Here is a 25,719-nt window from a genome sequence, read left to right on the forward strand (position 1 = left end):
TTTTGAGGACTAAATATTTGCCAGGCATTTTACAGCTATTATCTCATTCAATCCTCACTATACTCCTATTAGGCTTTCATTCATTCATTCATTCATTTATTACGTGTCCACCTGGCTGGGTATGTGGCTAAGCGCTGAGAATTCACTAGTGAGCATTATCGGCCTATGTCAGGATCAAGAAGTTAAGTAATTATACTATATTCTTCACAGGAGGAAAGGGAGGGTAGGCTCTGAGAGGTTAATTTACTTGTCCAAGGTCACACAGTGCTGAAGCAGTTACAAACTCATTTCAAATCTTTGCCCTCAATCATTAAGCTGTCAACAGACTTCAAGATTTTCTCCCTCAAGATTTTTTGCTTGTAAGTTATCTTTCCAAATTTTTTCAAGCATTTTTATCTTAGAGTTAAGTCTTATAGTCAATGTTCTCTCTGCCCTCCGCTCTTTTTCACCGTGTAGACCAAAGAACAAGCGGTGAATGTACACTCTAACTGCCAGGCATCTGGGAGACTTCAGGGGCGAGAAGCCAAGTTCCAGGGGGATGGGGGACATTTTTGAAGAAACAATAGCAACCCCGACACAAGGCCAGACTATAAATTCGAGGGTCACAAAGCTGGTCCACTGCCAAGAGCAGTGTTTTTTCACCTTCTCTTTGCCTTTTTCCACTACTTTCAAAGCTGTTTTGAAGCTCGACAGTCGCCGCAGTGCCTAGTCCACTGGCTCCACAAGGCCGAGAAATATAATTTTTTATTCTACACCCTTAGCCCCCTACGCCTGTACGTCTCTTTTCGACTTCTCTCTCACATGCTTTTCACTCCATGTTCACCCCGGCGGATAATCTATAAATGAGCGTTTTCGTTTTATTCTATCGCCATATGGACTAGGTTGCTTTATGGCGACCTTGACAGACATCTAGGTGGGAGGCTCCCGGGAGGGGGGGAAAGCCGTCAGCGCTGAGGGAGAAACCTCCTGATAGCCGATGGGAGGCGCCATGAGGGGGCGGTGACCACCATGCTCCACTCAACGGTGAGTTTTCTAGAAGATTGACAGGAAGCGTACCAATTGTCTTTGCGCTAGCAACTTGCGCGATCTCGCGAGATGTGAACGCCAATCTGGAGGGGGAGTCAAAAGCACCTCCCTGAGTGGGGGATGGGAATATCCGTGGCGCAATCATTGCGCGAGATTAGGCCACGGTCTCTGGGCCCTATGCCTAGATCTCGCGATATTTCCGCTGCTCCGGACTGAAACTAAGAGCAGCTTCTCGCGAGAGCCCGTGCTGAGGGCTCTGTGAGGCCCCGTGTGTTTGTGTGTGTGTATGTGTGTTGGTGAATGTTAGTACGGGGAAGCCGCGGCCGCCATTTCAGAGAGCTTGCCGACGCTGTCGCAGGGGTGGATCCTCCGCTGCCGAAGCCGCCGTCCTGAACTCCCGCGCGGGCTCCTCTAATCCCATTGTTTCTTTTAGATTCTCTTGGGCCTATCCGCCCTAGGAGCCCGAAATTTGGGCTGGGTGGTACTGCGGCCTGGGCCTAGCGGCTTAACAGTAGCAACAGCGGCGGCAGTAGCAACCCCCCTCTTTCCGAATACGAGCACCGCAGGGGCCCCGAAAGCCCGCACAGGTAAGGAGGCGTCGCGGACCCCCGTATTTGCAGGGCTTTTCTGAGGTGTGGGTCTTTTCTGGGTTGAGGGGCACTCCTTAGCCGATCTTAAGCGACGGGGTTGGGGGGGCAGGTTTTCGAGAAATGGGCTTCATTTCGAAGACCGCGCCCTTCTTTTCCGGTCGGGTGGATTTCAGGGTTTTCGGGTGGCATGGGCTCCAGAGAGGCCTCGGGCAGATGGCGACCGGTCCTTTCGAGGCCTGGGACGACCGCGACCTCCCAACATGGCGCCAGCCGAACGCTGCCTTGGCACCGAACTCCTCCCAACCGAGGGAGTTTCCCTTTGCCCGTAAAATGGCAGCGCGGGGTTTTGCGCGGAAAGAGGCGCTTTCGTTCGATGCTCTCGGGTTGTTTTTTGAGGCATTACAGGCTTTTTAAAAATCGGATACTTAATCTGCTTTAGCGTGTTCGGTCTTGGGGACATTTCAGGTTTAATTGTCAAACCTACTAAAGTGCGTCGTCCCACCTTAGTCGTTTTGTGGGGCGTCTCTGAAGTTTTGGAATATGTCCGGTAAGAAGGAAATTTAGCAAAATTTAAAATTGTTTACTCATTGAGTTTTTCATTCTTATTCTTTACCTAGGCGTTCAGAGAAAATGGCAGACGATATTGATATTGAAGCAATGCTTGAGGCTCCTTACAAGAAGGTGAGAAAAAACAAGTCGGTGAGGTTTATCTATTCCTTAATTTAGCATTATTCACGAAACTACTGCTGAAATGTAAACTAACCTCCCCGGAGCCCTCTTGATTTATCTTATCAGAGATGCATTAAGTGTAACTTACAAAAGTAAATATATGCTATTGATGTAATAATATTGTGCAGTAGTTTCACTTCAGCGTGATGAATAAATGCCCATCTATCTCTCTTTGTAGACTTGCCTAACGATATCTCACCTCTACTCCCATGAATTCACCTTTGATTCCAGTGTGAACTGTCAATCATAAGGTAGTAATTGAGTGACTTATCGCTGTACCGTGGTCCCCTAGGTAAAATGACTCAACTAAGAATTACCAGCTCCAGTTTGGTATAGCAAAAAGGTGAATGTAGTGGTTTGGGAAAGCAGCAGGGGTCCAAGAATAACACAGCATAACCAGTCTGTGGCAAGCAAATCTTTAAATAAGACAAGTCTTACAAGAAGAAATGGGTGAGATTTAAAAATTTATCCTATACATAAGACTGGTAATAGTCAATATTAAAACAGGCAGGTGATGATCTGCTCAGTTAAAAATTACTAAAATTCTTGGATCCCTGAATAAAAAAAAATTCTTAAAGCAAAAGAGGCACTATCACAACTTGAGTCACTTGATGACTGTTTAACTGTTCTCCATATTGTTTTATTTTTAATTAGTCCCTGTCATAATATTTCACACAGAGAAACTACAAAGGAGTTATTTTGACTAATAATACAGTCTTTGACCCATTTCAGTATCACAGTAAAACTGTCTTTTCATTCTTTCACCAGTTGGTGGTGAAAATAGCAGTATGCATGCGTTATCACTGATGTCACAAACTGTAAGCTTTGTAAGTTAGCACTTATACTCCTATAACTGATGTGATCAAACTTTAAAATAAACATTGCGCTAAACCTTTTAAAAATAATACGTTTGTTTTGGAGTGTATAGCTCGACCATGTGGTACCAATTTGGATGAATTCTTTAAAGCTTTGAATAATGTATGTAGTTTTGTAATGCTTAGACTCTTGAAGCGCTACTTTCTATTTTAATGTTAAGATTCTGTCTTAGTTTAACATGGATGTAATTCCATGTAAACAGGTATGGAAGTAGGACTGGTCGATTATTAATTGACTTTCTTGGGTTCTTGGGAGTCAACATTACTAAAGCAGTGTGAATCCCTGTTTGCTTCAGGGCGAGATGTGTGACAGAGGTGGCATCAAGCTCTTACAGTCCCAACCCTCCAACGGAAATGGGCGAAGATCTCAGGAATGGCATCGGTCACAGGAAATCGATAGTGGCTGGCTGCTAGCATGGCCACATGGGGCTTAGGCAGAAATAGAGCCATGGTACTGACCAAAGGGGCCATAGCACATGGAATAAAACTCAAAACAGGACTTCATTCATGTTTTATAGAAATTCTATTTAACCACTTCAACACTGTAAATCTGGATAACTTACTATCTATGTAAGAAAATAAAATTTAACGTGTTAATGTGCCTTTTTATTTTTGTATCTTGATGACTTAATTTGTAAGCAACAAAGTGGTTAAACACATATCCATCTAAATTTTTTTATAGCCTTCCATGTTAAACTATAAATAAGTAATTAGTTTTAAAAATTGTTTTGTATTTTCTTATTCCTATTCCCTTTACCCTTTGACAACTTGAAATGTTACCACTTCGTCCTCATGATGTTCTTCTATCAACCCTGCTTAGGATGAGAACAAGTTGAGCAGTGCCAACGGCCATGAAGAACGTAGCAAAAAGTAAGTTTTAAGAAGGGACCTGGGTTGGGGGGAGCTATATGTGGTTGAGATTTTAAGTTGTATTCCTGTGGCTAAAGCATCAAACCCAAGGTTCTCTCCTGAAGGGTTTCTTTGCCTTTTTTAGAAAAGTAGGTTCTTTACCTTCTGGGATGAGACACTATTTGAGGATGTAAAACTATGGACTCTTTCCTTAATTTCAGGAATTGGTGGTGTCAGGGACTTTTTGGACACCTTCACCTCCAAGTCCATCCATGACAATCTGGATAAGAGTTCTAGTGTTAGAGCTTGTCTTTTGTCTTAAATTTGTTAACTTCGGCTTAATATTATTTTATCAGTATTATCAATAAAACTATTATATACACTGAAGATGGTTAGAAAGAAGAAGGTAATAACCAGGCTATGGAGAAGTATTGTTTGCCATAAATTACTAAAGGAGTCAGAGCTGTGAATTATTTATGCTCCTAAAGGTTCTTTTTGTAGTAACGTTATAGCACACTTAAGTACTTAATGTTCCTCTTACATGGCTTTCGTCCTCTTAAGCTTTTTAAACTCTGATAGACTTAATAGTGAGAATGGAGTTTCAAGAAACTATGAATATTTATGTGTGTCATTTAGGTTAAAGAAGTAACCCTTAATAGGAACTCTGATACAGACTAGTACAGAGTATAGTATATAAGAAGTCTAAATAGCTGCACTTTATAAAATTTGATCGTGTTCTTGGAGTTTTCCTTCAGCTCTAAAATCATTGAGTCTTAACATCACATGGTCTGTATTATAAGCATTAAGACATTTTTTTAGCCTTCGTGATGTCATATTCAAACGTTCTGTCATGTTCATGACCCCATAATAATGAAAAATGATGTAGAATAAGCCACTTATTTGGTTCTTTTTGGCGCTTCCTTCTAAGAGCTCTAAGTGCTTCATAATATACTACCTCAATATCCTCACAAGTTTGTAAGGTAGGTTAATATAATTTCATAAAATAGATGAGGACATAAACTGGATTGTCCAGGTTTTGCTACACCGATATTCTTACCCCTAGAATATTGTAGTAATGGATCAAAATGATACAATTTGAAGGACATGTCCTGTATTTTTTCTGTTTGGGTGGGAGTCTGTTATAGTTCCTCACTAATCACGTTAAGGGTATTGGGTTGGGTTTAGTCTTCAGTTGTTATAATTTGAGGCAGTCAACCAATCTTTGCGTGGTATAATGTCCTTTGATTTTAGACCTTTTACCAAAGTAAGTTTCCTAATTAATCGTTGTGATTTGCAATTCTGTAATCAAAAGAAAACCCAGGAAGGGGTAACCATATAAATTGAAATTATCCAATCTCTAGATATCAGGCCAAGTGGATGGATAAAGATCTCACTCTAAGTGCCAAAAGAATGAGGACCTACACTATAGGGCACATGCCTTCTTTATTGTACCATTCTTACATGTCATTCCTTGCTACTAATACCATCTCCAGTTTATATTTGTTAATCATCCTACAACTAAGCTCATGAAGACTACAAGTCTTTTACAAGGAAATTTAGCATCAAGCTCTCAATGACTGGTGCTTACTTAGTGGTGTTTATATATATAATGTAAAGGGTCCAATGGGACTAAATAGAAGAACGGACAATTTAATTGGCCATAGGATTCTTTGTTTAAGGGAAGAACCTTTTCAAAATTTCAGCTGTCTAGTGTCTTTTTAAATGTACAAATTATTTCTCCGTCAGACTTCTCATTCTCCTCATTCTCAGTTAAAGCTGATTAAATAAATGACTCCCTTGGTCAGTCAGTAACTGTTAACCCATTTTTTTTCCTGAAGGAAATTAATCTTTCAAATTAATTTGAAAGTTACCTAGAAAAAGTTCTTTGTATTTAGGCATAAATTATAAAACAAGCAGAATGTTCTTGTGTATTAGTTTTTAGTATAAATTAGGTCTCTTAACCAAAGGAACGTGCCATGTGCATTTTTCATCCTAAAACTTCATTGTTTTTTAAAAGCCATTGAGTATTGGGATGTAGTTTTAAGGTAGTAAGAAAATGCACATTATGAGAAATTGAGAGTTGACTGACAAGTAAATGTTTTCTTTTAAAAAATAGTAAATCTCAGTACATACACTCAGTTGATTTCAGGTAATAGTAAAAGGAACTAAGTTTAATATTAACGCAAATTGGTTGTCTTTTAGCCGCCTTTCTGAAAAGCTGTACCCCTGAGCTTGGCAAGACCTCAAAGTATGCCTTTTTAAGTACCTGAGCTTGCCTTCATGGGAGTATTATTTGTTAGTATAACCAGTTTTGCAAAGTCTCAACCAGCATCCATTCAGTTAAGCTCTTTTGGAATTTCTCAAAAAAGGATAAAAAACAATAAATGACACAGTTGAAATATATTGGCTACTGTGGTGTGGATTATCTATAAATTTTGGAATAAATGACTTTTCTATTTTTTTTCTTATTTTCCAGAGTACTTTGCATTTAAAATTTAGATCTTCTTACATGGAAGAGGTCAAATCCAGTTATAGCAAAACACCTTTACAGCAGAGGCCATATAACCAAAAAGTCCAAAGGCCCAGCCCAGTGGACCATTTACTTCAATGATGTTCAGTACAAAATTCCACTGCCACTAAAGACTTTGGAAAGTCCCTTTTAAGTTGTAACAGGATTTGACTATTAGTGTGGATTTTGATCACCCTTCTTTAGTTAACTTAATAAATGTTCTTTGAAGCTTCATCTTGTTATTGAGAAGTACACTGCTTTCTTGCACCCTTAAATTTTTGTCTGGGCTTTATAAAGAGGATTATATTTCTGAATGTCTTAGTATGTTGCTGTCTTTTTACCTGTCTGGGGTTGCCTTCAGATGTGGGTGGGGACTCATTTATAAAAAGTCCTAGAAAGACCTTAAGTTGAAATTAGCTCTCCAATTTTCGAGTCCTTTCCTTTGGCGCAATTAATTTTGGGCCTAAAAAGAGGTAATTTGGGAGGTTGGCTGCCTCTCTGCAATGGGCCATTTATGAGCAGAGCAAAACTTTATTTATCCTTTTTGTGGGGGATGGAGTCCTTACTTTGTCCCCTAATTGATAATATTTAGGATTTTTTATTACAGCTATCTGAGAGAATTTTTTAGTCTAACAGATAGTTTCAGGTTTTTAGGCAACAAAGTTGGAATGTTATCTGTTGCCCTTCTGGGCATTGCTTTGATGACGTCTGTATAAGTAATGAGTGTAGCCTAATTTTCTGTCATGTGCTACCTAGCATATACATTTCTGACAGTCAGGTGGATTATCTTGAAATTTTAGACAAAGTTTCTGCCTCCTTGGAAAGCTCTACATCTCCTTGTGATTGGAGTGTGGGTTTCAAGATTCCAGAAGGTGGGTGTCTTCATTTTCTATTTTCAATGCACTCTAAGATGACCTGCTTACAGGTTCTCTGAGGCAGACTTCAATTGCTCTTGTGCTAACTTTGCTTTGATAAGGACTAAACAGTTAATTCAATTTCCAAATGATGTAGTTGTCAAAATGTTTCATAATCTTTTAGCCACTACAAAATGACATTTAAGTGGATAAGTTTAATTTGAAATGTCTTTCAATTTATATTGAAATATCTGAAGGCACCTCTAAAATTTGGGTGATGACAGAGGTACGGCTTATAAAAATTATGGAATGAGTGGGTGGTATGCTGTGAGGAATACAGAAATGAATAGGAAGATACACGACTGACTGGCTTTTTTACCTTTCAGAGCTTGAGAATTTATAAAGATTTATAAAGGTGTTGATTCTTCCTTTTGGTTGTACCCCACAGGCTTGTATAAACTGGCATAAAAATGGCATATTTTAATATCTGGTGTACTCACTGTAACTTGAAAAAGAAAGTGTCTGAAGTGGTCACATTGAAGTCTAGGAGTGTCAGATTGCATTTTACTGCATTAGTTTTATTGTCCTTTGTCATTATTTGTAATAATTTTGCCCATAAAAACCGAAATAGTGATGCCTCTATAGCCCTTTGAAAGTATATAATATTCATATGTGCAAATTGGGTCAAAATTGGCTTACTTAAGAGAAATTAGTGTATTTAATGGCAACTTTTTTATATGATCCAACACTAATACTTAAAGTATTCTATTGTAACTTTGATTCTATTACCGTATGTTTTGGATTACAGTTATACTTAGTTGGCCAGATACGATAGACTTTATTTAAAAGTTCACGGGACTTCCCTGGTACTCCAGTGGTTGGGACTCTGTGCTGCCACTGCAGGGGGCATGGGGTTCGATCCCTGGTCAGCGTAAGATATATCGTGCATGCTGTTGCTGTGCAGCATGACCAAAAAAAAAAAAAAACATTTAAAAGTTCAGGTTTTTATTTATACCTACCAATAAGTCCTCTTCTTGTTAAAGCCCTAGCTGACTCTCAAGAAAGATCATTATAGTCCCTCTCACTCAAATGATTCATTGTCAACTGGCTGCTGATTTTCAGTAGTAGAAGGCGAAGGTGGGGTGTTGTTTGCCTTACCTAGGAATTATTTTTCCATAAGTGATTATTATGTATCATTGTATGATAGTAAATATAGCAAAATATATCTGACCATAAAAGGAAGTATATTTTTGCAGATTCTTAAATCAGCAAGATAATGGTGAATTTTTTCTTCTCAGGAGGAAAAAAAGCAAGAGCAGAAGTCGTAGTCATGAACGAAAAAGAAGCAAAAGTAAGGAACGGAAGCGAAGTAGAGATAGAGAAAGGAAAAAGAGCAAAAGCCGTGAAAGGAAGCGAAGTAGAAGCAAAGAAAGGAGACGGAGCCGTTCAAGAAGTCGAGATCGCAGATTCAGAGGCCGCTACAGAAGTCCTTAGTATGTAACTATAATTATGATGATATTGGTTTGAGAGATTTTTCTGGGTATCCAGAGAGCAGCATAACTGGAGTGACTTGAATTGTGGAATTTTATTTTTCAATATGATCAGTTAAAAAGTATTAAATAAGGATTTTGGCATTGAAAAGTCCAGTAGAAATGCAGTGTGTGGACAGATGCATAATGTTTGTTTTACTAGGCATGCAGAACGTTTTCTGTTACTCCATCTAAAAATATTACTGTGTGCCAATTCAAACTAAAGCACTAAAGTGCTTTTTAAACAAAGATTTGATATTATAGTGCCAAATACGTGAAAGCTTAAAGGTTTGTGAGCTATCACAGTATCCTTTACTGAACATAAAGTTTTTAAAGCTCAGATGGATACAAATTGCAAATATGTACAGTCAGTCAAATACATAGTTAACAACCTTGTCTGTGTGGCTGTTTTCAGCTGAAATGACAGACCAGTTGTGAATTTAGTGCATGCTTCTTGATAATGATCGCACATCTTTGTATTTAAGGTGTTTTAATAGTAAGAACGCACTAAAACTGCTTTTGAAGGTTGAATCACTATGGAAATTCTGATGTGGTTAAACATGTTGGAAATGTTTCGTTAATAGTAATTTTTAAAAAGCTGAAATGTATTAATGACTGGAAAGAGCCTTCTTGCAACTCTTTAAGCAGTTCAGTCTAACAGTCCCTAGTGATTTATGATGTTCCTTTCCTGTTAGTAAATATACTGTTGTAAACTGTGGGATATGTTAAAATTAACAGCTTTAACGTTAAAACTTGAATGGTTTAAGATTGAATTCAAAGACAACAGTCCTGAATCAGAGCCTTGGCTCTTTAAATTGGTTAAACACTGTAAGAAACATTCTTAAGCTTTAGTTTTCTCATCTTTTAAGAAGGAGGTAACCACTGACAGGCTATTAGAGTCTTGAATGAGAAGAGAATGTAAATGAGAGCACCCACAGTACTGCTATTGATGAAATGTTTTGGTGTTATTTGAAGCCAATAAAGTTAGTAACACTTGGAGTTCTGATTCAGGTTTTTCAATAAAAAGGATTCCATTTCTTGTTCTCTAAGGTCCTCTTAGCTGATTATTTTATAAACTTTTTAACAGCTTAAAAAGGACCGCAATGTTAAGTCTGAGTGCTTTATTAGAAAATACTTGCTTTTTGTCCAATTTATCAAAATTTACTGCATTCTTTTTTACCAGAATGAACTAAATAGGGGGGAAGGATTACTTTAATAAATTCTGAGTATTATTATCTCTGATCAGTGATGAATACTTGAAGTCAGCCTGTGCTTCTGGTCTGACTTAAACTCACTTGGTTCTTATGTTTGGTTTCAGGTGATTTTTAACTACCAAGGCAGTAACTGAAACTTTTATAATTGAAGGGGAAAGAAAATAGCTTATAGACTCTTATTTATCCAGTAAATATATATTCTTAATGATCACTTTTAGTGTGCTTTGCAAAGGACCCATTTAATACAATTTTATTTGGAACTGCTTGGGTGTTATACGTGCATGTAGAGTCCATGAAAACAAATCCAAATGTGGATTGAAGACCACCATATATTTTCATTTTGCTACCCATCTGGTAAAGGATAGCAGGATGAGCACTAAGGGACATCTGATCTGACCTTTTAACTTAGTTTGGTCTTTCAAAATAAAAGGGCCATAAACTACTGGGCCTTTTTAGAATATTCTAGACTACAGAATAAAGCTTTTTAAAAAGTTAACTTTTGTGATCTTTTTCGAAAACACTCCTTTAATATGTCAAGTCCCGAAAAAAAAATTTTCCTGAGGGATTGATGAACTTCCTTCACATCTTTACTATGGACTATTTTGTCAAAAAGAACTGAAGTGTGTGACATGCTACGTATGCTTATATGCAGTCTTGGAGACTTACTGTTAAATGAAAAAGTTGGAGTTTCATGATTATGGAAAGAATTAGTTCCTTTACATTTTAAAAGAAACTCCTCAAGGGAATTCCCTGGTTAGGACTCTGCACTTTCACTGCCTGGGGCCTGGGTTCGATCCCTGGTTGAGGAACTAAGATCCCACAAGCCACGCGGTGTGGCCTGAAAAAAAAAAAAAAAGTTCCTCAAACAAGAAGACATAACTGAATATTGTATATGTATGTATATATGAGCACATGTGTATTCCTTAGGAAGGATCTGCAAAGATGCACACCAAATTGTTAATTATAGTTAGTCCTGGTGTGAGGGAAGTTCAGGATAATTTTCACTTTGGGTCTTTTTTTTTTCCCCCTAAATCTCAGGAATGTATTCATAAATATGTAGTTAAAGAGAACTAGACTGAAAATTGAGCATTTTCAGAATATTAAAAAATTTGAGGCTGTAACCTTTGGTCTTGGCACCTCTCAGTGGTCCAGGATGGATAACTGTAAGAGCAGTTTGCCTGGGATAGAGTTAAGAGAATAAAAAGTCTCTTTATTTCCTCTTCATAATTGAGGTGGAAAACAAGCAGCCTAAACAATGTTAAGCTTGCTGGAGAGCGCATGAACGCGATCTTAGCAAGACCCTAACCCTGTAACTAGTGTAATTTTGTGTTTCCTTTTTAGCTCCGGACCAAAATTTAACAGTGCCATCCGAGGAAAGATTGGGTTGCCTCATAGCATCAAATTAAGGTTTTTAAACATACTTCTGAATTGTTTAAATTGTTTTTCAAGGAACTAATGTGGTGTACTTGTTTGGGTAACTTTTGAAACTTCTTAACTTTGCAGCAGACGACGCTCCCGAAGCAAAAGTCCATTCAGAAAAGACAAGAGCCCAGTGAGGTAACTGTTTTCCCTATTTCCTTTGTTTTGTACTTTTAGCTTTTATAAAGTTTTTACAACTTATGCTACTGCTAAATTTAATGACATACAGTAATTTGGATCATATTAAATCTTGATTCGTTTTGCAATTCTAGCATTATTAATTTTTAAAAGACTTAGTTAATTATTTTTAGCTGAGTTGGGTCTTCGTTGCTGCACGTGGGCTTTCTCTAGTCGCGGCAAGCGGGGGCTACTCTTCGTTGTGGTGCACGGGCTTCTCATCACGGTGGCCTCTCGTTGCGGAGCATGGCCTCTAGGCGCGAGGGCTTCAGTAGTTGTGGCGCACGGGCTTAGTTGCTCTGTGGCATGTGGGATCTTCCCGGACCAGGGCTCGAACCCATGTCGCCCGCATTGGCAGGCGGATTCTTAACCACTGCACCACCAGGGATGTCCAATTCTAGTATTAATGTGAATTTCTAAGTTTTCAATAACTTGCATGTGAGAAGAACGGAGCAGAAATTACCACTTTAATGTGTAGATGTTACATGTGCTTTTATTTCCCTTTTAGGATAGCTATATATTTTTTTAACATCTTTATTGGAGTATAATTGCTTTAGAATGGTGTGTTAGTTTCTGCTTTATAACAAAGTGAATCAGTTATAAGTATACATATGTTCCCATATCTCTTCCCTCTTGCGTCACCCTCCCTATCCCACCCCTCTAGGTGGTCACAAAGCACTGAGCTGATCTCCCTGTGCCATGCAGCTGCTTCCCACTAGCTAGCTATTTTACATTTGGTAGTGTATATATGTCCATGCCACTTTCTCACTTTGTCACAGCTTACCCTTCCCCCTCCCCATATCCTCAAGTCCATTCTCTAGTAGGTCTGTGTCTTTATTCCCGTCTTACCCCTAGGTTCTTCATGACCTTTTTTTCCCCCTTAGACTCCATATATATGTGTTAGCATACAGTATTTGTTTTTCTCTTTCTGACTTAGTTCACTCTGTATGATAGACTCTAGGTCCATCCACCTCACTACAAATAACTCAGTTTCGTTTCTTTTTATGGCTGAGTATATTCCATTGTATATATGCGCCACATCTTCTTTATCCATTCATCCGATGATGGACACTTAGGTTGCTTCTATCTCCTGGCTATTGTAAATAGAGCTGCATTGAACATTGTGGTACATGACTCTTTTTGAATTATGGTTTTCTCAGGGTATATGCCCAGTAGTGGGATTGCTGGGTCATGGTAGTTCTATTTGTAGTTTTTTAAGGAACCTCCATACTGTTTTCCATAGTGGCTGTATCAATTTACATTCCCACCAGCAGTGCAAGAGTGTTGCCTTTTCTCCACACCCTCTCGAGCATTTATTGTTTCTAGATTTTTTTTTTTTTTTTTTGTTTCTAGATTTTTTGATGATGGCCATTCTGACTGGTGTGAGATGATATCTCATTGTAGTTTTTATTTGCATTTCTCTAATGATTAATGATGTTGAGCATTCTTTCATGTGTTTGTTGGCAATCTGTCTAAAATTTTTTAATGGTAGCTGTAGAAAACTTTAGACTTGACTCACCTTTGGAGTTAATGAATTTTAAGTTATTGAAATAACTTCTTGTGGGAAAGTAGTTGAAATAGTCATGAGTTTTATCATTTGGCTCCCTTACTTGAGAAAAGTATTTAATTTCCAAAATTGTAACCGAGTTGACTTGTTTTCAAGTAGTAATACTATGTTTTTGAGTGTTTCTGCGAGGTATTTTCCTCTTAAAAAAAGATAAGAGTTATCTATCCAGTCTACCATTTTGGTTCAAGGAACGTTTTGTTAACATGATAACATTGTTCTTTACTGATGTTCTGGCTTCCCTTAAAAGGTACCTTTTAACTTTTGAGTCTATCTTTTTTTTTTTTTTTTTTTTTTTTTTTGCGGTATGCGGGCCTCTCACTGCTGTGGCCTCCCCCGCTGCGGAGCACAGGCTCCGGACGCGCAGGCCCAGCGGCCATGGCTCACGGGCCCAGCCGCCCCGCGGCACATGGGATCCTCCCAGACCGGGGCACGAACCCGCATCCCCTGCATCGGCAGGCGGACTCTCAACCACTTGCGCCACCAGGGAGGCCCTTGAGTCTATCTTGATTGACGTATTCTAATCCTAGGATTTAGTGATAGCCTCAATGTTCTTAAAGGCGCTCTTTGTAACAGATACTGAGTTTTTGTTTAATATTTAGTTTTCTTTCATGGGAAAACTCCCGTTTAGTTCTCATTCTTTGGATATAGTCAGCTTTGTACCTCTGTTTTATGGTAATAGGTTTAAAATTACTTGCAGATTTCTTAAGGGGATGTAACGTGAGTTTTTTGAAGTTCTTCCGGAGAATGTCCAGAACATGGTTAAGAAAGAGCAGGGTTATGCTTACAATTTTAAGGATTTACTTAGAACCTTAATCTTAGTAGAATTATTTATAATAATGTCAGTAGACATTGTTATTTTTCCTTGACATTCATTAAGTTAAATTTATCTATTGTGCTCTTTTACTTTCCTCACATATTTGGGCACTTATAGTTTCCTCTGTAAATTTAGAAGTGTACACCATTTATTTGTAAGCATGAGTAAATTAAATCCCACTATTGTTATTTGGCTAGATAATCTCTTGCTTTTCATTTTTGACTTGCTAATTGTTACTGTCTCTGTATTCTATAACCATCAAGTATTTTTTTGGGTACTGAATTTGTAGAGTCTTAGTAAGACTGATCTAATTCTGATAAACAGCTGCCTCAGTATTCCATGTATCTATCTCAGTTTGTGAAAAAAATTCTTAGAGTCAAATAGTCTTCATCACTTGGGGTTTTACTCTCAAGTTTGTCATTTGTGATTATGAAACTTAATTTTATTTTATGATTTCCTTTTGGGGAACCATCCTTTCTACTAATTTGGACCAGTCCAACATTAGTATGGACTCGGGTTATTACTTGTGACTATCATTAAACTCTCAGGCTTCTGATTGGCCCTTTATTATCCTGGAGAGAATACCATTTGTAAGACTGAGAGGCCAGTGGACTTTGGTCCTGATAATGTAAGATACTATCAGAAGAGACATTTAGAAATTATCATCATATTGAAGGCATTGAGTCACATAGAATTATTTTATGGACATTTTGTTTGTTTGTTTGTTTTTTTGCGGTACGCGGGCCTCTCACTGTTGTGGCCTGTCCCGCTGCGGAGCACAGGCTCCGGACGCACAGGCTCAGCGGCCATGGCTCACGGGCCCAGCCGCTCCGCGGCATGTGGGATCCTCCCGGACCGGGGCACGAACCCGTGTCCCCTGCATTTATGGACATTTTATATACATCATAGTTAAAATGGGCTTGCGAGTAGTGACAGATTGGTTTCAGGAAAGTTTATTCTGTTTACTGAAAATGTACATTAAAAGTTATTTTAAAAGAATAAGTTATAAAGTTAATTCTATATTCTTTACCCCTGTTAGGGAGCCTATTGATAATCTGACTCCTGAGGAAAGAGATGCAAGGACCGTTTTCTGCATGCAGCTGGCAGCAAGAATTCGGCCAAGGGATTTGGAAGAGTTTTTCTCCACAGTAGGAAAGGTAATCTAAGCCTATTTTCAGAGCTAATTTAAGTAGAAACTGCAAACAACATTTTAGTAATTGTCAGTGTGACAGATTTTTTTTTTTTTTTTAATATTTATTTGTTTGGCTGCATCGGGTCTTAATTGCAGCATGCAAACTCTTAGTTGTGGCATGTGGGATCTAGTTCCCTGACCAGGGATCTAACCCGGCCCCCTGCATTGGGAGTGGAGAGTCTTAGCCACTGGATGAAGTCCAGGGAATTTATTTTTGTACCATTTCTTTTTGCCTCACTTGGAAGTTAATAGTGTTGGAATTGATGTATGTTGATAAATGAATTGGGCCTACAAATTTACCAATTAAAAAAATCTTTTTAATGGCTTGCTTTGCAGTATCATTAATATGCCTCTTGTGTTTTGAAATTATTAGACTTACTGTGAATGGTTGCACAAACAGAACCTAAAGTGTGTGTTTTCTTTTTAGGTTCGAGATGTGAGGATGATTTCTGATAGAAATTCAAGACGTTCCAAAGGAATTGCTTATGTGGAATTTGTCGATGTTAGCTCAGTGCCTCTAGCAATAGGATTAACTGGCCAGCGGGTTTTAGGAGTGCCAATCATAGTCCAGGCATCACAGGTAACTTTTTTCTTGGTTAAGAATTTGATCTTTGGTAGTGTTAGAAACCTGTTGCTTAGTGTTGTGTTGTAATGCCTTGAGCCTTACACAATCACCACTTCCTACCATAAGCCAGATGTTCTCAGGGTAGCTTTTTTAAAAAAAAATTGCCTTGATTTCTTTGATAATTGCGTATTCTTAATGACATCCTGTTCCATTTTAATGTAAGTTGTAAATACCTATTTCATGGAAAAGACTTGAGAACTTGTTCTAGAATTTTACTGATTTGTGATGACTTCTTATTTGGGGATAGAAGCATCTAAGAACATGTTTGCCCCTTCCTATCTTTTAAGTGGAATGGTTTTGACATTTTTAGTAAATTTAATATTTTCACTGTTTTAAAATACATACTTGTGAAAGATTTTATATAATGTTAAGAATAGTTTGAACAGCTAGCTATTCTAGCATTTCTTGAAAGTGAGATGTTTCAGACTAATTTGGAGAATGTTTTTTAAGATAATCCAAATTATGATTTAATTCCTCTTTACTGATGCTCCACAATAAATGAGTGTTGCCTTTGTAAAAATGAAATTAGTGTTAATATTTTAGTTCATTTAGATATGGAAAAATTGGGATATATCACTATTGAGTATATTAATGTGAAAGTATTTTTTTTGATTTTTTCATCAGTACCTTTTTGTACTAAGAAACAAGTTGATTTCTGTGACTACCTGATAACTTAGATTTTTTTTAAATGGAGAATATAGGATTTAAAGGAATTTTTTTTGGCCTTCCCGAGCGGCTTGTGGGATCTTAGTTCCCCCACGAGGGGTTGAACCGGGCCATGGGAGTGGCAAAAGCGCCGACTTCTAACCACTGGACTGCCAGAGAATTCCTAAGGATTTAAAGAATATTTTTTGAGCAATACAAAATAACAATAGTTATGTTCGTTCCTTTTCAAACCCCTGAAACAAATACTCCTCATAACTCCTGAAAACTCTGGTTACTCATCAAGCTTTTACATCATTTTGTAGTTAGGCACAAAATTTATAACCAGATCTTAAGTGAAATTCCAGTTTCACTGTTAAGCTGTAACTCTGGTCAGATTACTACCTTCTGTCTCTAAAAGATGATGGTAGGTCCTACATAGTGTGTTTTAGCAGTATGTAATATTGGGTATTTATCATTTGATAATATGTCACAGTAAGAAAATAATTGTTAGGAAGCAGTCTGGGGGGAATCATTGCTCAATTCATTTCCCGTGATGGAGAACAAACCTAATAGTGTGTACGTTGGCCTGGCAAAGGGCTCAGAAGAATCACATTGATAAATGATATTTTGACTTCATTTAACTTAAACCTCCTATTATGCCCCAGTTTGTTAAAATAAAGGAGTTTGTGTTAGAATATAAATTGAGAACTATTTCCTTTGAGAAGTGCTTGGTATGGGAAAAAAACGACTGCTGAACTGAATGGTTTACTTGGTTTGATTTATATTGACGTAAGTCCTTTTAAGATGGACAGCCAGTTGGTGTACTGTATGTTGAGTAACAGTGATATTGAGAGCACATGAATGATGAGTGTATTTAACACTTCCAGGAGATAATCTTACATTTCCACATTTGGCATATCTGTTACCAGGATGCTGCTTTAGATTGGCATAATATAGGGTTTAAAAAAAATTTTTTTTTTAATTTATTTTTTTTTGGCTGCGTTGGGTCTTTGTTGCTGTGTGCGGGCTTTCTCTAGTTGCAGTGAGCGGAGGCTACTCTTGGTTGTGGTGTGCGGGCTTCTCATTGCGATGGGTTCTCTTGTCGTGGAGCACGGGCTCTAGGTGCTCCGGCTTCAGTAGTTGTGGCACATGGGCTCAGTAGTTATGGTTCGCAGGCTCTAGAGCGCAGGCTCAGTAGTTGTGGTGCACTGGCTTAGTTGCTCCGCGGCATGTGGCATCTTCCCAGACCAGGGCTCAAACCCGTGTCGCCTGCATTGCCAGGCGGGTTCTCAACCACTGTGCCACCAGGGAAGTAATGTAGTGTTGATTGATCACATTTTATATATGAAATACCTTGCATAGTTGCATTATATGAGTTTTGTATATGCTCTTAAAAGTTAATCTAAAATTTTTTTATTGTAAAATGTCATATAGTAAAATCTAAAATTTTTAAGAATTTGGCATTGTAACCATTTTAAGTGTACCGTTCAGTGCCATTAATTAGTCACATAAGTGGAATAATACAATATTCTTTTTTTTAATATGTATGTATTTCAATTAATTAATTTTTATTTTTTTGACTGCGTTGGGTCTTCGTTGTGGTGCATGGGCTTCTCATTGCGGTAGCTTCTCTTGTGGAGCACAGGCTCTAGGCACGCGGGCTTCAGCAGTTGTGGCTTGCAGGCTCTAGAGCGCAGACTTAGTAGTTGTGGTGCATGGGCTTAGCTGCTCCCTGGCATGTGGGATCTTCCTGGACCAGGGCTCAAACCCATGTCCCCTGCATTGGCAGGCGTATTTTTAACCACTGTGCCACCGGGGAAGTCCCCTAATATTCTTTTATGTGTGACTTACACTTAGCATAATATGATATCAGTTGTCATTAAGCAAACCTAAGGTATGAGTGGGATTTACTACTCTGCTCAAAATGGTATTTATTCATTCTTAAATGGATGTGTGTGATGTGCCTTATGTGTTGTCTTAACTAACTTGTAGGCAGAAAAAAACAGAGCTGCAGCAATGGCAAACAATCTACAAAAGGGAAGTGCTGGACCTATGAGGCTCTATGTGGGCTCGTTACACTTTAACATAACTGAAGATATGCTTCGGGGGATCTTTGAGCCTTTTGGAAGGGTAAGTCCCAAGTTTTTTAGTGGGTCCTAAATCTTGAAACAAATGTAACTGCACAATAATTTGTTTGCTTTGTCATGTTTTTAATGTTAGAATTGGAGTGGTTCTATAAAGTTTTTGAGACAACTTAGATCAAGATAGTTTCCCTGAAGATAGCATTTGAAGACAGAATCTGTCAACCTTTGTAATGCTACAGTGAAGTGCATAGTATTAGCTTCAATTATTAAAAAATCAACCTGGATGATAAAATGTACTGTGCATTGGAGCAAGAGATTTTTTTCTTGGTTTGTTTCTTGAGATAGTTTTTCTTACTGAAAATTTAAAGGTATATAAGCTTCTCTGTACTTAATATGTAAGGAATTAGACTGTTTATGCCCATTTAGTCCTCATTTTTTTCTTTTTTTATTGAGATAAAATTGACACAGCATTGTCTAAGCTTAAGGTGTACAACATAGTGATTAAACTTACATGCATCATGAAATTATTACAATAGGTTTAGTGAACATCTGTCATCTCATACAGATACAACATTAAAGAAATAGATAACAAATTTTTTTCCCTTGTGATGAGAACGTTTAGGATTTACTCTTGAGCCTTAATTTATGGTATACAGCATAATGTAATACATTACATCCCTAGTACTGATTTATCTTATAACTGGAAGTTTGTACCTTTAGACTACTTTCATCCAACTCTTCCCTCCGCCCCCCCCACCCCCCACCCCTCACCCCTCTGGTAGCCACAAATCTGATCTTCTTTTCCATGAGCTTGTTTTTGAAGTACAGTTGAATTGCAACACTAACAGTTCCTGGTACACAACATAGTAATTTGATATTTTTATGCATTTTTTTTCAAAAGAATCACCAGGGTAAGTCTAATTCTCCTCATTTTAGAAAAGATGGTTAGAATAAATGTTACTAGTAGTCTGTGCTCTGGTTTAAAAAATTCATTGTGTGGCCATGAATAAAAATCTTGCTTTCTGTCATACCTTGTCTACTACTTAATCTTTATGGCTGTTGGATATACATTTCGTTGTTTTTTTTTCACTACCCCACTCAACCCCTTTGTTAAACTGTTTTATGTGTCAATAATGATAAAGTTGGGGTGTTGAATTTTGTGGGTGCTTTATATTTATTGGAAATATACACATATTAATGGTGCACAAATCATAATTGTATGAGTTGGTCAGTCATTACAAAATGAATACATTCCTGAAACAACCAGAACATGAAATATAATATGTGGGTGCTGTATTTTAATTTTTCATGCTTCCTTTGTATGGCCGAGTTTGTTGGGATATTGTGATGTAGTAAATACAGTTCCCTCAGTTAAGGTGAACAATCATTGCTTTGTAGCATATTCACAGTGTTGTGCAACCATCAGCCACATCCAGTTGTTTGTTTTAGTTATTCCAACATTTCAGGCAATTTATTGTGTCTGGCATAATTGAGAATTAACATTTGGTGTATTTTAGCAAAGGGGAAGAAAAAAGGTTGATTTCGTTTTTAACATTGTATTCTGCAAAGGATTTCAGATTTTTAGTGGTTTTTGATGCAAAATACTCCCCAGTGCATAACTTCCTGTTTAGGAAGTTCCTCGGCCTCTGGAAAGAAGATTTTTTGGGCATGAGGGATTGTGATATGTTTTCTATTATGTTTTAGGGGGAGCCATTTTAAAATCATGTTTCAAGGGGTAAAATACTTTTGTCCCCCCTCTTTCATTTATATAAATAATAATTGTGGTTTTCATTTGTAGATTGAAAGCATCCAGCTTATGATGGATAGTGAAACAGGTCGATCCAAGGGGTACGGATTTATTACGGTAAGCAGTTGACCATGATTAACATGACTTAAAAGTTTTTGATTTGAGTAAAGTAGTGTAAAGCTTTGTTGGTTATTGATAGTGGGGAAGGAGGTAAGGTTAATATTTTCAAGTGGTTTAACTTATTTTGCTGTTAGTAGCCAATTCTTAGTAGCTAAAGGTGTCCACCAAATGTGAAACTTAAAGCAGTTAGTTATCATTCTGTTTATGGTCGGTTTGCTTAGCCAACTCTTCATGTAATTGAAGTCATTCACTCCTTTAGGACTTCTTCAGTCTCTTTTGTGACACAAGATGTTAGTTGCATAAAGGTCTCTTGGAATTCTCTTACTTTTTATATGGACACGTCGGACAACCATGACCAGGATTGCCTTATTAAAAGTGTTTGTAGCTGACCATTGAAGCCCAGTGCCTGAATAGGGTATGAAGTGGCAGCTTGGAATAATTGTGAATAGAGGTGCCCTTTTAAAAGTAAACTCTTTATATATTAATGTTCATGATGCAATCCAGTTACATGAGAACAGTTTTTCAAATTATTTTTTAACCTTGGAAAGTGCTGGAAACACATTTTTAGTTTAAAATACAGTTGTTATGACTGCTGCCATTGTACACAAAAAATTTTAAAAATACAGAGATCCCAGATTTTATCAAGAAATTACAATTGTGTCTTATAACCAAATTTAAATAAAATTGAAACCTATTCTGTAGTGATAATACGTTCCACTGTTCAGTGGGATTTTATCTACCTCAGTGTGTGTTGGTGAAAAGAAAAAAGTTATAAAACACTAACATGCTATTTTGTTACTAGTAACATTAGCATGATCTCCCTCCCCCCAAAAAAAGGTGTTTATGGCATTTTACATGAAACTTAGAAATATTTCATCCTACCATTATCTAAAGTATTTAGTATTCTATATGCTAGATTTAGTGCTTGAATATTTGCTCACTGGTCATATTTTCACTAGAACACTACTAAATGTCATGTAAACAAGACATTTTGCAGAGCATTTTAATTTTTTAACATAAATCAAGTATGAACTATTTCCTATGACTTACTGATCTGTATGCAAAGCTAGATTATATAGGGACTTTCCTGGTGGTCCAGTGGCTAAGACTCCAAGCTCCCAATGCAGGGGCCCCGGGGTTGGATCCCTGGTCAGGGAACTAGATCCCACATGCCACAGCTAAGGGTTCGCATACCACAACGAAGCTTCTGCATGTGGCAATGAAGATCCCGCCTACCACAACTAAGGCTTGGTGCAGTCAAATGAATAAATATTTTATTTAAAGCAAGATTATGTAAATCTACATGGTTCTGTTCTGTGTCTAAATGTTTTTATATTTTGTAACTACTATCTGTAATTGTTCCCATCTCAATAATGGGAAAAAATTACTTTTAAACAATTCAACATTCTGATGAAAGATGAAGCTGTGGAATTAGAATGTAGCCCATTCTTCCATTATATTAAAACCAGATTGTGTGAATTAAAGTTTTTTTGTGTCTGCATCCTGAAATTAAGACTAATACTTACTTAACTGGCAATAAAACAATGACCCAGAATTTTGTATTAAAAATTAAGTTTTGTATTAAAAACCTAAGTTGAACTTCTAATTTTCCTGAATAGTGTACTTCTATGAGAGAAAAGAAGCAACATTATTTATTCCAGCATATTAAAAAGGGTTTTGATATTTGAAAAACTACTTTTCACATTTTGTTACTGAGATTCTTTATTCCCAAAGACAGGTGTCATTACTTGATAATGTCTTGCCCTTTAAACCACCACATTAATAAATCTAATATGCGTAAACTTTGGTGGTCTGATAATTTAGGTTATATTACTTATAGCCTGAACTTGTTACTTTATCATCCTTGCAGATGTAATTATTGAATATACTAGCTTTAATAAGTAAGGGTTTCTTTACCTTTCATATATAAGTAATTATTGGACTTTTTATCCCCCTCTCAATTGTATAGTTTTCTGATTCAGAATGTGCCAAGAAAGCTTTGGAACAACTTAATGGATTTGAGCTAGCAGGAAGGCCAATGAAAGTTGGTCATGTTACTGAACGTACTGATGCTTCCAGTGCTAGCTCATTTTTGGACAGTGATGAACTAGAAAGGACTGGAATTGACTTGGGAACAACTGGTCGTCTCCAGTTAATGGCTAGACTCGCAGAGGGTAAGTTTATCCTAGTGCTGTGAATGATTTGTTGATACCGTAATGAGAAAGGTAACCATGCAGACAAATAAATGCAAAATTATTTTTTCTTATTTTGGGGTTGACTGTTATCCTTGGACGGCACATGTGGTTTCATAGGTGAAATTCATTGGCTTAATTATAATGGAATCTACTTTATGATGGTGCTTTTTGAGTACCACAGCATATGTTACAGGATTTCTTTTGCTTTCTATAATAATTAAATCCTCATACTTCAGAATAAATTTAGTTGCAGTGCTTAATACTGTGTCCTGCCTGTACAGTTGGCCTCCCATATCTGTGTGTTCTGCATCTGTGAGTACGGAGGGCAGACTGTATCATGCCACTTTATATGAGGGACTTGAGCATTTGTGGATTTTGATATCCGAGGAGATCCTGGAAATAATCTCACCTGCCCTGCTACCAAAGACCACTGTAATTTGTTCTAATGAAGTGACTTTGGTATTAAGCAACCAGAAAACTAGGATTTTCCCGCTCTTAGCAAAGCAAGGATGTTAAGACCTATTCTTTTACAGGTACGGGCTTGCAGATCCCACCAGCAGCACAGCAGGCTTTGCAAATGAGTGGCTCTCTGGCATTTGGTGCTGTGGCAGGTAGGAATTGAATCTTTTCTATTTGAAATCATTGTTTTTTCACCTAATTCGAAAATTTGCCAAATTTTTGCATTTAAAAGGACTTACTGAGAATTCAATTCATCAAGTACTTTTAACTTACAGATTTCAAGAGTTCATGTAAGGAAGTGGTGATACAGGACATAATTATGCACTCATAATAAACTGTCTCAGGGTATTTTTGAACCCTGCATACCAATTTTTAGTTGAAATTGCTGTTGTTTTTTGGGTTTGTTTTGATTGATTGATTGATTGATTGATTTTTGGCCAGGTCTTAGTTGTGACATACGGGATCTTTTGTTGCAGCTCGTGGGCTCCTGTCTAGTTGTGGCATGCGGGTTTTCTCTCTAGTTGTGGTGCGCAGGTATCAGGGTGTGTGGGCTCTGTAGCTTGCAGCACGTGAGCTCAGTAGTTGAGGCGCGTGGGCTTAGTTGCCACGTGGCATGTGGGATCTTAGTTCGCTGACTAGGGATTGAATCCGCGTCCCCTGCACTGTAAGGTGGATTCTTTTATCATTGGACCACCAGGGAAGTCCCTGTAAGTTGTTAAGTCTTTTAAAATGTATCACTTTTATTGAAGACCAAAAAGTTTATATTGTTTCAAAGGAAAAATGGTTTTTGTAATGTTTTTGGTTGGAAGGCTACCAGAGGCCTTTGAATCAAGCTTTATTTAAAATAATTACAGTATAAAGAGTGCAGAGAAAACTGCTTTCCTAATTAGAACATACTACAGTTGATCCTTGAACAACATGGGTTTGAACTGCAAGGGTTTACTTACACATGGATTTTTTTCAGTTGTAAATACCACACGATTCATGGTTCGTTAAATCCATGAATTTGGAAGGACTAAGGATATGGAGGGTCTACTATAAGTTACATATGGGTTTTCAACTGCTCAGATGGTTGGTGTCCCTAATTCCCCAGTTGTTCAAAGGTCAACTGTATTTTGAGATTTTGAGTTACAGAATGAAGTGCCTGGAGAGGTGAGGAAAAGAGGGAGAGAATTGATAGTTTCTTACAATTATGTAACAGTGGGTTTAGTTTATGAATCACATTGTTTTCTTCTCTTTTGTGGCTCAGGCACTTGAAATTAACCCAAATCTGTGAGCTAGGATAGTATTAAATTTTGAGATGTTGAAGCCTTGCTTTTAGAATATCTGAGAAGAACCGTTTGTAGTTTGTACTTTAGATGACAAGAAACACTAACTCAAGAAAATATGGCAATATAAGATCATGGTGCTGCATCTGAATATAAAGTTCTGTGTGGTTGCTTCATGAGTTCCTTTTCAATTGAAAAGCCATTAATCAACAGAGAGGATCATTTCTGCATCTGCATTATTCTTTATAGGGGGCGCTTCTGTGTTTTCCTTTTTTTAGTGAATATTCGAAAGTTTGTGAGTACTTTTAGGGTCTTGTTCTTCCTTTCAAACTGTGATATATTTTGAAATCTGATAGGTAGTTCTTTAAAATTACTGACAATCATGTTAGTGTATTCATATGAGAAGAACAGTTATAACTATTAATGCATTTCTGTATTTATGAATCATTTAATGACTCCAGGTTTCTCTAAATTATTGTTTTGACTTTTTAAACAAGTATTAGACATTTAATTTCTTTGCAGTGAACACGTAGTCATAGAATGTCACGTACTGTAATTGAAGATACTAAAGGAAAACCCATCATTTCAGAAATATATCCTAGTCTCTGGTTTAACAGTTACTATTTTACCTGAAAACTGTATCGGTGTATTGTTTCCCATTGTTCAGGTCATTCTTTGAATAATTTAGAAAAATGCTAGAGTGTTTACCATATTCTAGGTATTTCACTAGAGGCTGGTGCCTTTTAGGGATTTAATACAAATACGTATGATTCATTTCTACACAATCTTCTGTTATATCCCGGCTGCTGTATCAAATATGTTGATTTGGTTTGTAAACAATATCTTCGCCTAATTATAGTTTTTCAGTGTTAGACATTATTACTTCCCTAAGCCATTATTTCTCTTACGATGAATGAAGAAGGACTATACTTCCCAGGGCACACTTAACTGGGTAGTTTATGTTAAGGCTGAAAATTCTAAATGTCCATGTGGATTGCTTAAAATAGCCATTTAGTTAACTATTTGTTATATTCCCCCTTTGTAGTGTTGATAGATGATTTTAAAGTTTGGTTCTGTTTTCTTAAAACTTCCGGTAAATTGCTATTACTACTGAATTAATAATCAGCACTCTATTTTAAGGTACATATTTACATAACTGGGTATTTTTCTCCTGTCATTAAAACCTTACACATTCCTTGTTAAAATTAGATAAATCCCTGAGTGTTGATGTC

General features: G+C 37.3%; 1 protein-coding gene across 2 annotated transcripts in view; it reads left to right on the forward strand.

Moving 5' to 3' along the window:
* The first annotated feature begins 1,300 nt into the window (after positions 1 to 1,300).
* Positions 1,301 to 25,719, forward strand: part of RBM39 (RNA binding motif protein 39) — a 30,201-nt gene continuing 5,782 nt past the window's right edge. For both annotated transcript variants that reach the window (XM_060079050.1, XM_060079051.1), the window contains exons 1-12: positions 1,301 to 1,613; positions 2,234 to 2,297; positions 4,041 to 4,090; positions 8,731 to 8,925; positions 11,517 to 11,582; positions 11,679 to 11,732; positions 15,192 to 15,309; positions 15,772 to 15,924; positions 18,607 to 18,744; positions 20,497 to 20,562; positions 22,535 to 22,739; positions 23,294 to 23,371. In XM_060079050.1, the coding sequence (XP_059935033.1) occupies positions 2,247 to 2,297; positions 4,041 to 4,090; positions 8,731 to 8,925; positions 11,517 to 11,582; positions 11,679 to 11,732; positions 15,192 to 15,309; positions 15,772 to 15,924; positions 18,607 to 18,744; positions 20,497 to 20,562; positions 22,535 to 22,739; positions 23,294 to 23,371 (1,174 nt within the window). In that variant the 5' untranslated portion in view covers positions 1,301 to 1,613; positions 2,234 to 2,246. The remainder of the gene's footprint in view (positions 1,614 to 2,233; positions 2,298 to 4,040; positions 4,091 to 8,730; positions 8,926 to 11,516; positions 11,583 to 11,678; positions 11,733 to 15,191; positions 15,310 to 15,771; positions 15,925 to 18,606; positions 18,745 to 20,496; positions 20,563 to 22,534; positions 22,740 to 23,293; positions 23,372 to 25,719) is intronic.

This window comes from Mesoplodon densirostris, chromosome 16, assembly GCF_025265405.1.
Source record: "Mesoplodon densirostris isolate mMesDen1 chromosome 16, mMesDen1 primary haplotype, whole genome shotgun sequence".
Lineage (NCBI taxonomy): Eukaryota > Metazoa > Chordata > Mammalia > Artiodactyla > Ziphiidae > Mesoplodon > Mesoplodon densirostris.